This window comes from Sardina pilchardus, chromosome 13, assembly GCF_963854185.1.
Source record: "Sardina pilchardus chromosome 13, fSarPil1.1, whole genome shotgun sequence".
In the NCBI taxonomy this organism is placed as follows: Eukaryota; Metazoa; Chordata; class Actinopteri; order Clupeiformes; family Clupeidae; genus Sardina; species Sardina pilchardus.
The window spans coordinates 1,950,966-1,962,213 of NC_085006.1; the positions used below are offsets into that span (position 1 = coordinate 1,950,966).

Sequence of the window (11,248 nt, forward strand, 5' to 3'; positions counted from 1 at the left end):
TTTACTGTCTTTTACTGTCTATGCATTCCTATGGCAAGTGGTCCCATAATGGCCGCCGCCATGTAGGCTTCAGAATTTTGACCTAGATGCTCTATCCAGGTATTCTTTATAGATCAGTGGTTGTAGATTGATTTTTTCCCCCTTCAAAGCTCTCATGTTTACCTAAAGGAGACTCTTAACAGCAGCCCCCCATCTTTGTCATTCCAGGTCAGACGGAAAAACCCACGGAGAGAACGCAGATGAGGCCCCTGGAGCAGCTACAGCATGCGGGTCTGACAGATGGAGGGACACATTCATGTTTCTGTGGACTTTGGACTTAATGGAGCCATGCATCTGCTTCAGCTGTATTTTGCAGTCTTATTCGTTGTATGCTTTTGCCACATGCAAAGATGCACACAGACACACACACTCATACATGCTCTCCATGACTTGTGGTTCATTTTTAAATGTCATGTATGCCGGCTACATTGTTGAAACTTAACCAGTTAAAAAGAAATGTAAATAGTCTGTTCTCATCTCTTCCACCCCACAAGGTTAGGGAGGCAAATGTATAGCTTTTCTCCTTCAGTTTTAAAATATTGCACCAGCTGATGTCTGAGTAAATTGACTTTTAGCAGGACTTGTATCTGTTAAGTGTTTCTTCTGTGTCATTCTGTACTGTGAAGCCATTTTGTAGTTCTTTTTTTTATTTGTCTGTCATTTTGTCCTATTCTTTTTACCTTTCATTTGTGTACTCTTGTGTGCATATTATTATGCATGTGCAAATGTGCCTCCGCCCTTAAAAAAAAAAAAAGAAAAAAAACATTTTTAAGATAAAATCAAGTGACATTGCAGTATTGATTTTATCACAGTTTGAGGAAGGTTGAAGGTATCATATGTGCAAAAGCATTTGTTTTACTATTGGCTGTGTTGAAATAAAATGCTGATTAATTGCCCCAATCGTTTTTTCAGTCTACTGAAATAATAAATATTCTATAAAACTACATTGGTTGGTTGGTGCATAGATTCTCTGATGTCAATGTCAATGCCCTTCAGTATTTTATTCTTGTATTGTGTGACCACTAGGGTGATTACTTTATTGTTGGGGTTTTTAATAAAAGAAAATGGATGGATCTTAGTGTGATTTTTAGCATACAGTATTAGACATTTTCTACAAGTAATTACATTTTATTTAGGCTTTAGTTTTGCAATTTCATTGTTGTTATGCAGGTATTATAATGCTTTAGTACAGCAATTTCATTCTTGTCCTTATAGCAGTTTATACCAATTAATTTTCAAACTGAGTCTGATTTCAAGAAGCTTGGTAGAATACAATTCGTTTTTACTGGAAATCATGTTTACAGAATGTAGTACCATTTGTATTTATTGTAAATAACTACCAAAGAATCTCTGATATATTTCCCACTAAATGTGTTTTTTTAGATTTTTTTCCCCCTATGCTTCATTTTAAAATATATCTGGGGACTACCATTACTATTAAAAGTGTTCCATCGGTTTTAGAGAAACTGACTGTTTTACCTAAATGATTAAGAACTTTATTCATTATAAAAAGGTAGGTAGGTGTTTGTTTGTTAATGTGTGTATTTATTTATTTGTTTATTTATTTATTATAATGTGTTTAGCTGTCATATAGTTTGTACATTTGCAAGAATGTTATTTTGGCAAGTAACATTCTGTTTTGGACCATATACTTCCTGCTGGTTTGCGGGTTGACCAGCTTGTTTGACCACCCTATCATCATAGACCAGCTAAACCAGCAAAACTCTGGGCTGGTCACACCGGCACAACCAGCTTCCTCAGATGGTCATGCCAGCATTTCTAGCTGGTGGCCTAACCAGCTACACCAGCAAAGACCAGCAAGAGCTGGAAGAAAACCAGCCAAAATCAGCATAAGCTGGTTTCTTGTATCAGCAGGGATGTATACCAAATTCTGTGGTAATCAGACCAATGGTCTTGGAGGAAATGAATTAGTATTAGAAATGTAAAGATTTTAACAATGAAAAGTGTGCATTTATTAGCATAAAATACACTTTTTGTGATGGGTGCCAACTCAAGACTTTTTACTGTCAGTTTGACATGCTCACTGCACAGCACTGGAACTGGGAGGGCAGCCTGCACACGTAGGATTAGCTAAACCTAAATGGAACTACAAACTACATCAGCACTTGTGACTAAATTACTCAGTTTTCATGTCATCTTTGCAAGAACATGCAGCAACTGTGTATGGTAAAATGATAATAATAACATTTATTTATATAGCATTTGTCAAGCACAGAGCATGAAGTGTTTTGCAGACAAACAAGAAACCAAACAATAACATAAAATAGCTATAAATAAAAGGACAAACTACCGAACAAACTTAACTCTAACTTGCGTAAGATTGATCACCCCAGTTGACAGTCAGACTGCCTGGAACAACTAAAGTCCCAGGCTGGAGGATCAGGGGCCGAGCCAGACGTCAGGAGGGGTTCATAAATCTTGTAAATAGTCAGGTGCCAAACCATGTAAAGCTTTAGGTTATGAAGAGGATTTAAAAATCAATCCTGAAACTCTGTGACAGGAAATTGTGTGACAAGTTGGGCAGTTCCCAATTATTCCTAGACACTCCAGGTAGGCCTCACCATACAAAAGGGGTGTGTGTGTGTGTTAAAAAGATTGGGCAATCAGCGAATCATTAAAGACGATCGGTCCACAGTGGGTATGTGGTCATGTGATTCAGTCGACCAATAGAAGTGGTGGATGTTGCGCCGCGAGAAGGAGAGTGATTTGTGCATAGGGCCTCTCTCAACATCCCTCCTCGATCCTCGGTCCTACAGACTCGAGCACTGGATGAGACTATCCGAGATCAGTGAGGACGAAGACCGAGGAAGAAAGAGAGGATACAAAACACGAATGAGAGGCATCCAAAGACAGTAAAATAGACCGTCTGTGCTCCATGCATCCTGCATCTTCAGTTCCCTGCTTATGCAGATGTGATCATACGTGTTTGTTAGCTGTTGGCAGCTGTTTTTGGTTAAGTAACGTTAGCGCCATGGGTCTTGGTGATAGCGTTGTTGTTTGGGCTTTTCAGCTAAAGCTGGAAGTCTAGCTAGCGTCAACGTCAACTTTACATTTGGCTACCAATGGATGTCATTCAAAAGATCAGAGTTAAGGTGAAAGGAAACTTTTCTTTCGGCTAATGTGTCATTTGCTACTAAACGACAGGGGTTAAATATTTGGTAACGATGTCCTTACAACGCATGGTAATTTCCAAATTAATAGTTGAAAGGGTTGTTTCGTGTCGTGTGTCAGTTCTGTCTCTAAATGTATGGTGACATCGACTATGCCAACGTTGGCTAGTGATGAATGTTCACTAATTTACGAGAATAACAACACCGATGCAATGAATAGGTAGCCTGGCATATCCATACGTAAGCTTCCGCTCAATTTTAATTTCCCTTCACCATTAGCTGCTACCTCTGTACGATATTAGTACGAGGGTTTAGTATGACCAGGCTAATGAATAGGTTAATTCGGGGTTTTCTTGCCCTCACTTTTAAAGATTATATTGTTACGGTTTCTGTGTTAGAGCGGGTTACCTAGCGCGATTATGTTCTGGTGACCATTTTTTGGTTTGAGCCAGAGCCTAGCAGCTACCTAAAATCAAGCTTCTGTCGGTGTCCGTCCTTGAAGGTACTAAATGTAAACCGCGGGAGAGGTTAACGATGCGAATACATGTGGACAAACGTTAACATATGATAGTGCTAGCTGTAGACAAACGTTTATCGTTATCCACTTGCATTTGGTGTTGTATGCCATCTGTTTTTTCCACTTACTGGTTTACCCACATGTGAACCTTGAATATTGTTATTGTCACGTATGGAATGTAAGAATTTATCCTTATGGCACGGAGGAATGAGCTTGCTATTCCTGTTTGCCTGTCGGTGTAGTGCATCCATGGTTTAATACGGTGGTGTGTAGAGGGAAAACATAGCCATACAGATCATATTTGTGATGACACTGTAGGTCATCTTTTCTGCTTCTTTCTCCTCATGTGATTGACAGGCTCTGCCTATAATTTGCCTTTTGTCCCATAGGTTCACACGGAGCACCCAGGCTATCACAGCTGGCAGATCAGGTTCAACTTAGCCATGTGAAGTGTGTCACAGGTATTTTGTGTTGATTTGAAAGGAAGCAAGTCAGTGTGGTTGTGCTGATGATCAGAACTAATTCTGTAACAACCCAATAAATGTGTTCTCAGAATCGGTGCACAGCACATGTTGTACCAAACATGATACCTAAACTTACTGGAGAACTTGAGGAGAAACTCTTAAGAACAACAACCGAATGTGATACAAGCTACTCTCAGAAGGAGGAGAGTTCAACAATCAACTTTTCATCGAAATTACTGTCCTTCCCACTACCGTAATTTCCCGACTATTAGTCGCAGCTTATACATAGAATTTGCAAAATTTCCTCAGATATTAGGTTAATACAGGGGGGCAGTTAATATGGTGTTAATATGGTTTTGTTTCTTTTAACTTGCATAAAACACTGTCCTGCGGCTTATATGTGGGAAATTACTGTATTGAAGTGGTCTTGAATGCGGAGCACTTACATTTTCAAATTTTTGCACACATGTTGTCCCGGGGAGGAGATTGGTTAGTTACGTAAAAGACATAAGTCCTTAAAGTAACTTTGATTTATATAATCGCCAATTGTATTTGCAATAGTATTCCGCATTTTAACTTTAGTGAATGCAAATTCATAAATGTTTTTACTTGATTTAGGAGATTAACACAGTTATTCCAATTAGGATGTTCACTATATAGCTTTGTACTCTGAGCTGGAAACCTAGCCCAGCTTTTGTCACCTGGTATATTGTTGAAGCAGATATCAAGCTAGCTGTCATAGCATTGCTCTTAAATGAGAAATCCAGCTACAGCACTACACTCTGGGGGGCAAGCCCAGCAAAAGGCCTATTCGGACGGGATTAGTTTTATGGGGTGACATCAGGTAAAGTAATAATTACCAGGTAATGTAGTCCCGTCCGGACGCGCCATGTCAGTAAACATAACGGAGTATGTCGGTGACATTTACAGACACTTTTACCTTCCGTAAAACGGTCCGGAGAAATTACCTTAGGTAATATTAATCCCGTGCGAACGCGACCCTCTGTAAAGATGTCTGTAATATTTCGTCACATCCTGATTGGAAAACAATTCCACCATAGTCTGAATGAAAACATGACATGCTGTGTAGCTCCTAATAGGACGTTAGCTAGTTTGCCTATTAGCTTGATATTGTTAGCCATTTCAAACTACTTATGGCATAACATAAAGCTAACGTTTGCTAGTTTAACCAACTTGTAGTCTTTCAAATCTGAAAATGCCGCACGTACCTGACGCAAAGTATCACGTGCACAGCGACGAAGATGTGACGGCAGAACGTAAACGTAGTTACTCCTCCCATGTCAAGTAAAATGACAGAGATGTCTAGTCCCGTCCGAATTGGACATTTATATTACAGAGGTCATATGATAAACCTGCATTACTGTACGTCCCCCCATAAAACTAATCCCGTCCGAATAGGCCTTTAAACAGCTTCTTTCCTGCTACAGTCAGACTGCTGTCAAAACAAAAATACTGACACAAAAGACACAATACTACTAACATACACATGCCACTTGGAGGTCACTACCTGGAAACGTGCAATATTACAATGGGGAAATATGGGCAATGTGCAGTATCTTACACTGTATTGTATATGGGACTATAGGTAATACTAAAACAAGGGGACAATGTGCAATACTACTAGGGTAATTTAATGTGGAGATCATGTGCAATATTAACAAATGGACAAAATGTGCAATATTTTGTGAAAAACTGTTAATGGGACAATGTGCAATATGGGGATCAGGTGCAATGCTATTAGTGGGACAACTGTGCAATAACAAATGGGACTCTGCAATATTATTTATTTTGAGACTAGGTACACAGTATAGTATAATACAATCTGGCGTCAATGGCTTTTGGATGTCTTGTATGTGTTATTCTTTGTCGTGTCTGTTTTAATATTTGTCATGTCTGCTCAGTACTCAGTGACCGTGAGAAATTGGATTTCTTTCCTTTAAGGAATAAAAACATGAAGCTCTAAAGGTTGTTCTTGAGTGTTTGACTGAGGGCAGTCTGACCAAAAAGATAATATTGTGTTCCATCAGCATAGACTGTCTTTGGGTTAGTGTTATCAATGATGTTGTTTTACTGTGTGGCTAATTCTCTGTTGTTTTTCTATACAGATGTGGCTGTTCTGGGCTGATTTGTGAAAGTGGTAGGAGAGAGCGTGATGGAAGACGCAGCCTGTCAGCTTGAAAGAGACCATGTGCACAATGTTTATGAGAAGATTGCACCTTACTTCAATGACAGTCGTTACAAAGCCTGGCCTAGAGTGCGTCAGTTTCTTCTGGAACTGGAGCCAGGTAGTATTGTGGCCGATGTGGGTAAGTTCTCTCTTCATTTTGAACCAAATGTTGTCTGAAGCCTTCATGTTAAACATTTTGAGCACAAAGCATTCTCTTGTGTTTGAGGAGGTAGGGTGGGAGTGCCCATTCTAATCCAAACCCACATTTTCCTCTTCCCCGTTAGGCTGTGGTAATGGAAAGTATCTCCACATTAATGAAAATGTCTTCAAGCTGGGGTGTGACGTATGCCGCCCACTTGTGGAATCTGCCTGGAACCAAGGATATGAGGTTCAGCTCTGTGATAGCTTGCGCCTTCCCTACCGTGATGGCTGTTTTGATGCCATTCTTTCCATAGCAGGTATCATTCTCTTTAAGAATGCTACACTCTGCCTCATACACACAAATCCTTCGCTCACATTCATCAGTCACTTTTTTTTTTATTTTCATGAAAACTATATGGTTGTATTCAAAAAGCAGACTCAAACTGTGCTCAAACTATACATATTTACCAGAAGATAAGAAAACTTTCCACCATGTAAAGCAGGCATGTCCAAAGTCCGGCCTTGGTCAGATTATATACAGTCCGCAGCTTGGGTTTCATAATATATTATTTATGGCCTGCTAGGAGATGACAGTCTTTGTAATCTCTATTGCAGTAGACCTAGTTTACGTTATGCCACTCCATTCAATTGGAACGCGTTTGAGTGGGCACAAAAGGAGAGAGAGAGCGCGGCAGGTTCCAGCCGGCTTTGTCATTGTTGATAATTGACATCTCCTTTTTATAAGAAACTTTTAAAAGGAAATTGCGAAGGCAACAGTTCCCACTACTGACCATTTACAAACTGTGAGAGGGCACAGGCCATAGGCACAATGCTAACCATAAAAGGCTATATTTAAGTGGAGCTGGCAAAAGAGTCTTAGGCCCAATTCACACCAAAGATCCGCAACGGGACGAAACCGTTGCAGGAGGTGCAGCAGTGTGAATTAAATGTTGCACGTCCTTGCAAGCCGTTGCAAAGCATTCAACATGTTTAGTCGCAGTTGCAAGGTTTGAGAATGTTGCAGTAGCCTGACGAGCCAGACACCCACATCAAGGTGTAGGGTCTGGGAACTCACCATAGCAGGGCTCAATCAGAGGGGTGGGATAAACGGTTGTCTTTCAAATTCCCTCTCCACGTAATAGGAGAGCACTAAACAAATCCTCTTCTTCTTTTCAAGTAGCTGGATACTTAATGGTCGCAACTTCTGGTCGCAGGTCAGTCGTCATCATGTTAAGCCCGCCTACCGACTCTATACACAATGTGATTGGTCTGGGCGTCATTGAGACTGGCCAGCTCCCAAGTCAACGGAGAGTTGCTAGACTACCCAGGCAGCAAAATAGATTTGCTGCTGCTAGGGGTGTCTAGATTTCTAGGCTAATGTTGCAACTCATCTCATCTCATCATATACACTAATCCAGCGAAACACGGAAGTAACGCAGCGCCGCCATTACTGCGTGGCTGCTAAGAAATTAGCCCGTTGGTTCCATAGGCGGCTGTTGCAGAGGTTAGCTGTCATTACAGTTTTTCTCAATTGTTTACACACAATTTCTGGTACTTGAGACACAATTCTCATAATATGTAGCTCATGCACCTCCTGAACCGATTCTGCTGAACTATAAGCACAATTTCTGCTTTACACTCAAATTTTCATGAAGAAAATTTTCACAAAGAACACACTGCCATTCAAATTCTAAAGCTAACTGCCCTACCATGCACACTGACTCATCAGATGGGCAAACTCCTTTCACACAGTCTTACAATTAGCAATCAGAGCTTTAGTATTACAGTAGTAGTACAGGCAGAGGCAGAGCCAGAGGAGTGAGAGTAAGAGGAGGAGGATGGGGAGGCCAAGGACCGTAATATCTGATGAGATCCGTCTCATCACCACCACCGAATGAATGCAGGGAAAACACTAGAACTTACATAATGAGAGGGGCAGCACCTTTGTCACAACTGGGTGGCAGGGTGTCAGCAGATCTACCCGCAGAATTTGAGTGCAGAGCATAACAGACATTTTTTAAACCTATTATGTGACCGTTTTTTTTATTAATTTAGACTTATCTGACATCTGTGGTGTGACAAATTCAGAACCTGTGTGTTTTTTGTTTAAAAGCCCCTGTGGCTCCATCTAGTGGTAGGTGAAGGAGACCGCCCAAGACCCTAAATCCTCACAAAGCCATGCTCTTATTACCAACTAATAACATGATGCATAAAACAAACGGAGTGGTGCACAGATAGTGTTGCCTCAGTTACATGCATTGCATTAAATATCTACGGTTAACATTATTAGCATACACTTCTTTCACTGAGTAATCTGGAAATTGTGATTTAAATTAATCTACCAGTAAATTAGTCAAGGACAGCTGAAATGAGCTGATTGAAGAAATTGGCACATTTGTATTTTATATTTTGGTTCCTTTACAAGCATTAACTCTTTTAACTTGATTGAATGGAGTAAAATCTTCACCAAGCAGTTTTGTGCCATATGCCATCTGTTAGAGGTAAGAGGGAATATTAATCTGACATGATAAATAAAAGCTACAAAAAAAATCACATAAAACCTGACATATTGTAATCGACCCGAAATGAGATGTGCTACTCACTCACACATCACTTTTAAGATACGTCAATTACTGATGACATGGCACATCACCTCTTAGGCTAGAGTAAACAGACAGGCCTGAAAATAGCATATGAACACAGACTCTTCCCACTTATTGACCCTGATAATGAGGTAATGTTTGAGTTCTCGACACATGAATGAATACTTATTATACAATGCGTGAACAAAACAATACTTGAACTATTTACTAATTTATTGTTGCTAATAAATCCCTACGATATTGTTGGAGACCGAAAGTTGATAGATGTGGAGAGAATTTTCCTTTGGTTGTAACAGACAAGTTAGATGGGGTGTAGAGTGCAGATATCAGGCCTACTCTGATATTACCAGTATCATTTTATACATTGTGTAGTAGGCCTCAATGCCTTTGGATGATCTCATTAATATAAAAAGCTCCATTACTTTAAACATCAGATTCTGCTATGTTTCTAAATAGATTTTTTTGCCCATAATACACCCCCTATACATACCTTTTTTGCAAGACTGAATATCATGCTGTTGTCTCTGGGTCCTGGAGTATGTCTAATGCCAGAGCATTTTGTTTCGTTTCCAATAGTCATTCATCACTTTTCCACCAAAGAGCGGCGTATTCGCGCAATAAAAGAGATGGCCCGTACACTACGGATGGGAGGACGTATGATGATCTACGTGTGGGCCATGGAGCAGAAGAGACGGAAATTTGAAAAGCAGGACATCTTTGTACCCTGGAACCCCAACCTGCCATCCTGTCCTAATTGTGACCAAACCCTCAGCAGATGCAGAGCTCAGGGAGAGGGCTTGGAATGTGGTAGTCATAACGGTGATTGGTGTGAAAAGCACAGGAAAGTGAAGAGCACCTCCTTCATGTTGGATGAAGAAGAGTCTCCCGCTTCCTCCCAACCTCGAACACAGAGACTATGGTTTTTCTCCAGGTCTTTAGACTCAGTATTGGACTTCAGAAGCCTCACTGTTTCTCAATCCAATTCACAAGAACTCCATGCAGAATGCCCCCCAACTGAAGAGAGAGATGGTGATGGTGCCAGGTCTGTCTCATGGAGCAGGGGAGGAAACTTCATACGGCAGGTTTCTAGTCTTTTCTCTTCAAGGAGCAGTTTAGAGGAAGACATTTTTGGTTCTGTCACAGATCTCCGTGCAGGCCAAAGGTCAACAGAAAAGAATGATGGTTCTGCTATGACACAATCAGTCTCCTTAGTCCAAGAGTGTTCATCCATGCCACTACCTGACCTAGTGTCTTACCAAAAGGATATGCAGTTTGAGGAAGGAGAGGGAAGTGGCCACCAGAGCCAAGAGAACAGAGATCCCTTGCAAAAACTAGAAGACAGGTGTGTGGAAACATATTGTAAGTCAGAGGGAGGAGAAAACTTAATGCGGTACTACCATGTCTTCAGACATGGGGAACTAACTGAACTAATTGAAAATAATGTCAAGGAGCTTCATGTTCTGCAGACCTGCTTAGATCATGCAAACTGGTGTGTGGTTGCAGAAAAGGTGAAAGCTTGAAAAAACAAAAGAACCATTTTAAATTGTTTTAGTGATGACAATTCCAGATGTAGTTTTTTAGTGTTTCATTCTGGCTACTGACACTTTGAATTCAAGCGGTGACTGCATTGGAAGGATGAAAAATGAACTGTTTTAAGACTTAAATGCTGCTGAAAGATGGATGTCCAAGTCCTTTTTAGAGAGAAGTCTTTCAAATATGATTCCATCAATCTCTTGAGCTTGTTATTGTCTAGCTAACACTGTCCTTTGTTCTGCCTGCCTGCTCATAAGTGCCGCTCATAACTGATATAGCACATGTTAAATGTTCAGCACAAATACCAGATATTTCAATGTTAATGGTGATCACTCTATAACAAGATCTGAAACATTATCTGTAATATGTATAGTTAACACTTGTTAAACATCAAAATGTTTACAAACCAGAAGATTCCGGACATCCAAACAAATGTGAAAGTTTTAATTTCTCTGGACACCACTGTTTCTTTGATCTAATTTCCATGAATACCTCACATGCTGAGAAATTTAATCTCAGTCAGTATGTTTGCATACCTGTAAAGAATCAAGGTCATGGTTCAACATGATTATATTTTATATTGATTTCAAGCCATTTAAAATAAAACCAGTAACTCTTAGTTAATGTTTTTA

At 40.1% G+C, this 11,248-nt stretch overlaps 2 protein-coding genes across 7 annotated transcripts in view; both read left to right on the forward strand.

Moving 5' to 3' along the window:
• Window positions 1-983, forward strand: part of pds5b (PDS5 cohesin associated factor B) — a 35,784-nt gene extending 34,801 nt beyond the window's left edge. For both annotated transcript variants that reach the window (XM_062553321.1, XM_062553322.1), the window contains exon 34: window positions 208-983. In XM_062553321.1, coding sequence (XP_062409305.1) covers window positions 208-243 — 36 coding nt within the window. In that variant the 3' untranslated portion in view covers window positions 244-983. The remainder of the gene's footprint in view (window positions 1-207) is intronic.
• A 1,592-nt stretch (window positions 984-2,575) lies between these two features.
• Window positions 2,576-11,235, forward strand: trmt9b (tRNA methyltransferase 9B). Of its 5 annotated transcripts, none has more exons than XM_062552767.1 (5): window positions 2,576-2,610; window positions 4,077-4,148; window positions 6,278-6,478; window positions 6,624-6,797; window positions 9,660-11,235. In XM_062552767.1, exons 3-5 carry the CDS (start codon window positions 6,325-6,327, stop codon window positions 10,601-10,603), a joined length of 1,272 nt encoding a protein of 423 aa, XP_062408751.1. In that variant the 5' UTR covers window positions 2,576-2,610; window positions 4,077-4,148; window positions 6,278-6,324; the 3' UTR covers window positions 10,604-11,235. The 5 variants fall into 5 exon arrangements, with proteins under 5 accessions (XP_062408751.1, XP_062408748.1, XP_062408750.1 ...); XM_062552764.1 differs by lacking the exon at window positions 2,576-2,610 and adding an exon at window positions 2,785-3,152; XM_062552766.1 differs by lacking the exon at window positions 2,576-2,610 and adding an exon at window positions 2,785-3,012.
• The last annotated feature ends 13 nt before the right edge of the window (window positions 11,236-11,248 follow it).

Coding starts and splice junctions, on each gene's coding strand:
- trmt9b (XM_062552767.1), top strand. CDS start 6,325: ATGGAAGACGCAGCCTGTCAGCTTGAAAGAGACCATGTGCACAATGTT. Junction 6,479..6,623: donor TAGTATTGTGGCCGATGTGG/GTAAGTTCTCTC, acceptor CTTCCCCGTTAG/GCTGTGGTAATGGAAAGTAT. Junction 6,798..9,659: donor TGCCATTCTTTCCATAGCAG/GTATCATTCTCT, acceptor CGTTTCCAATAG/TCATTCATCACTTTTCCACC.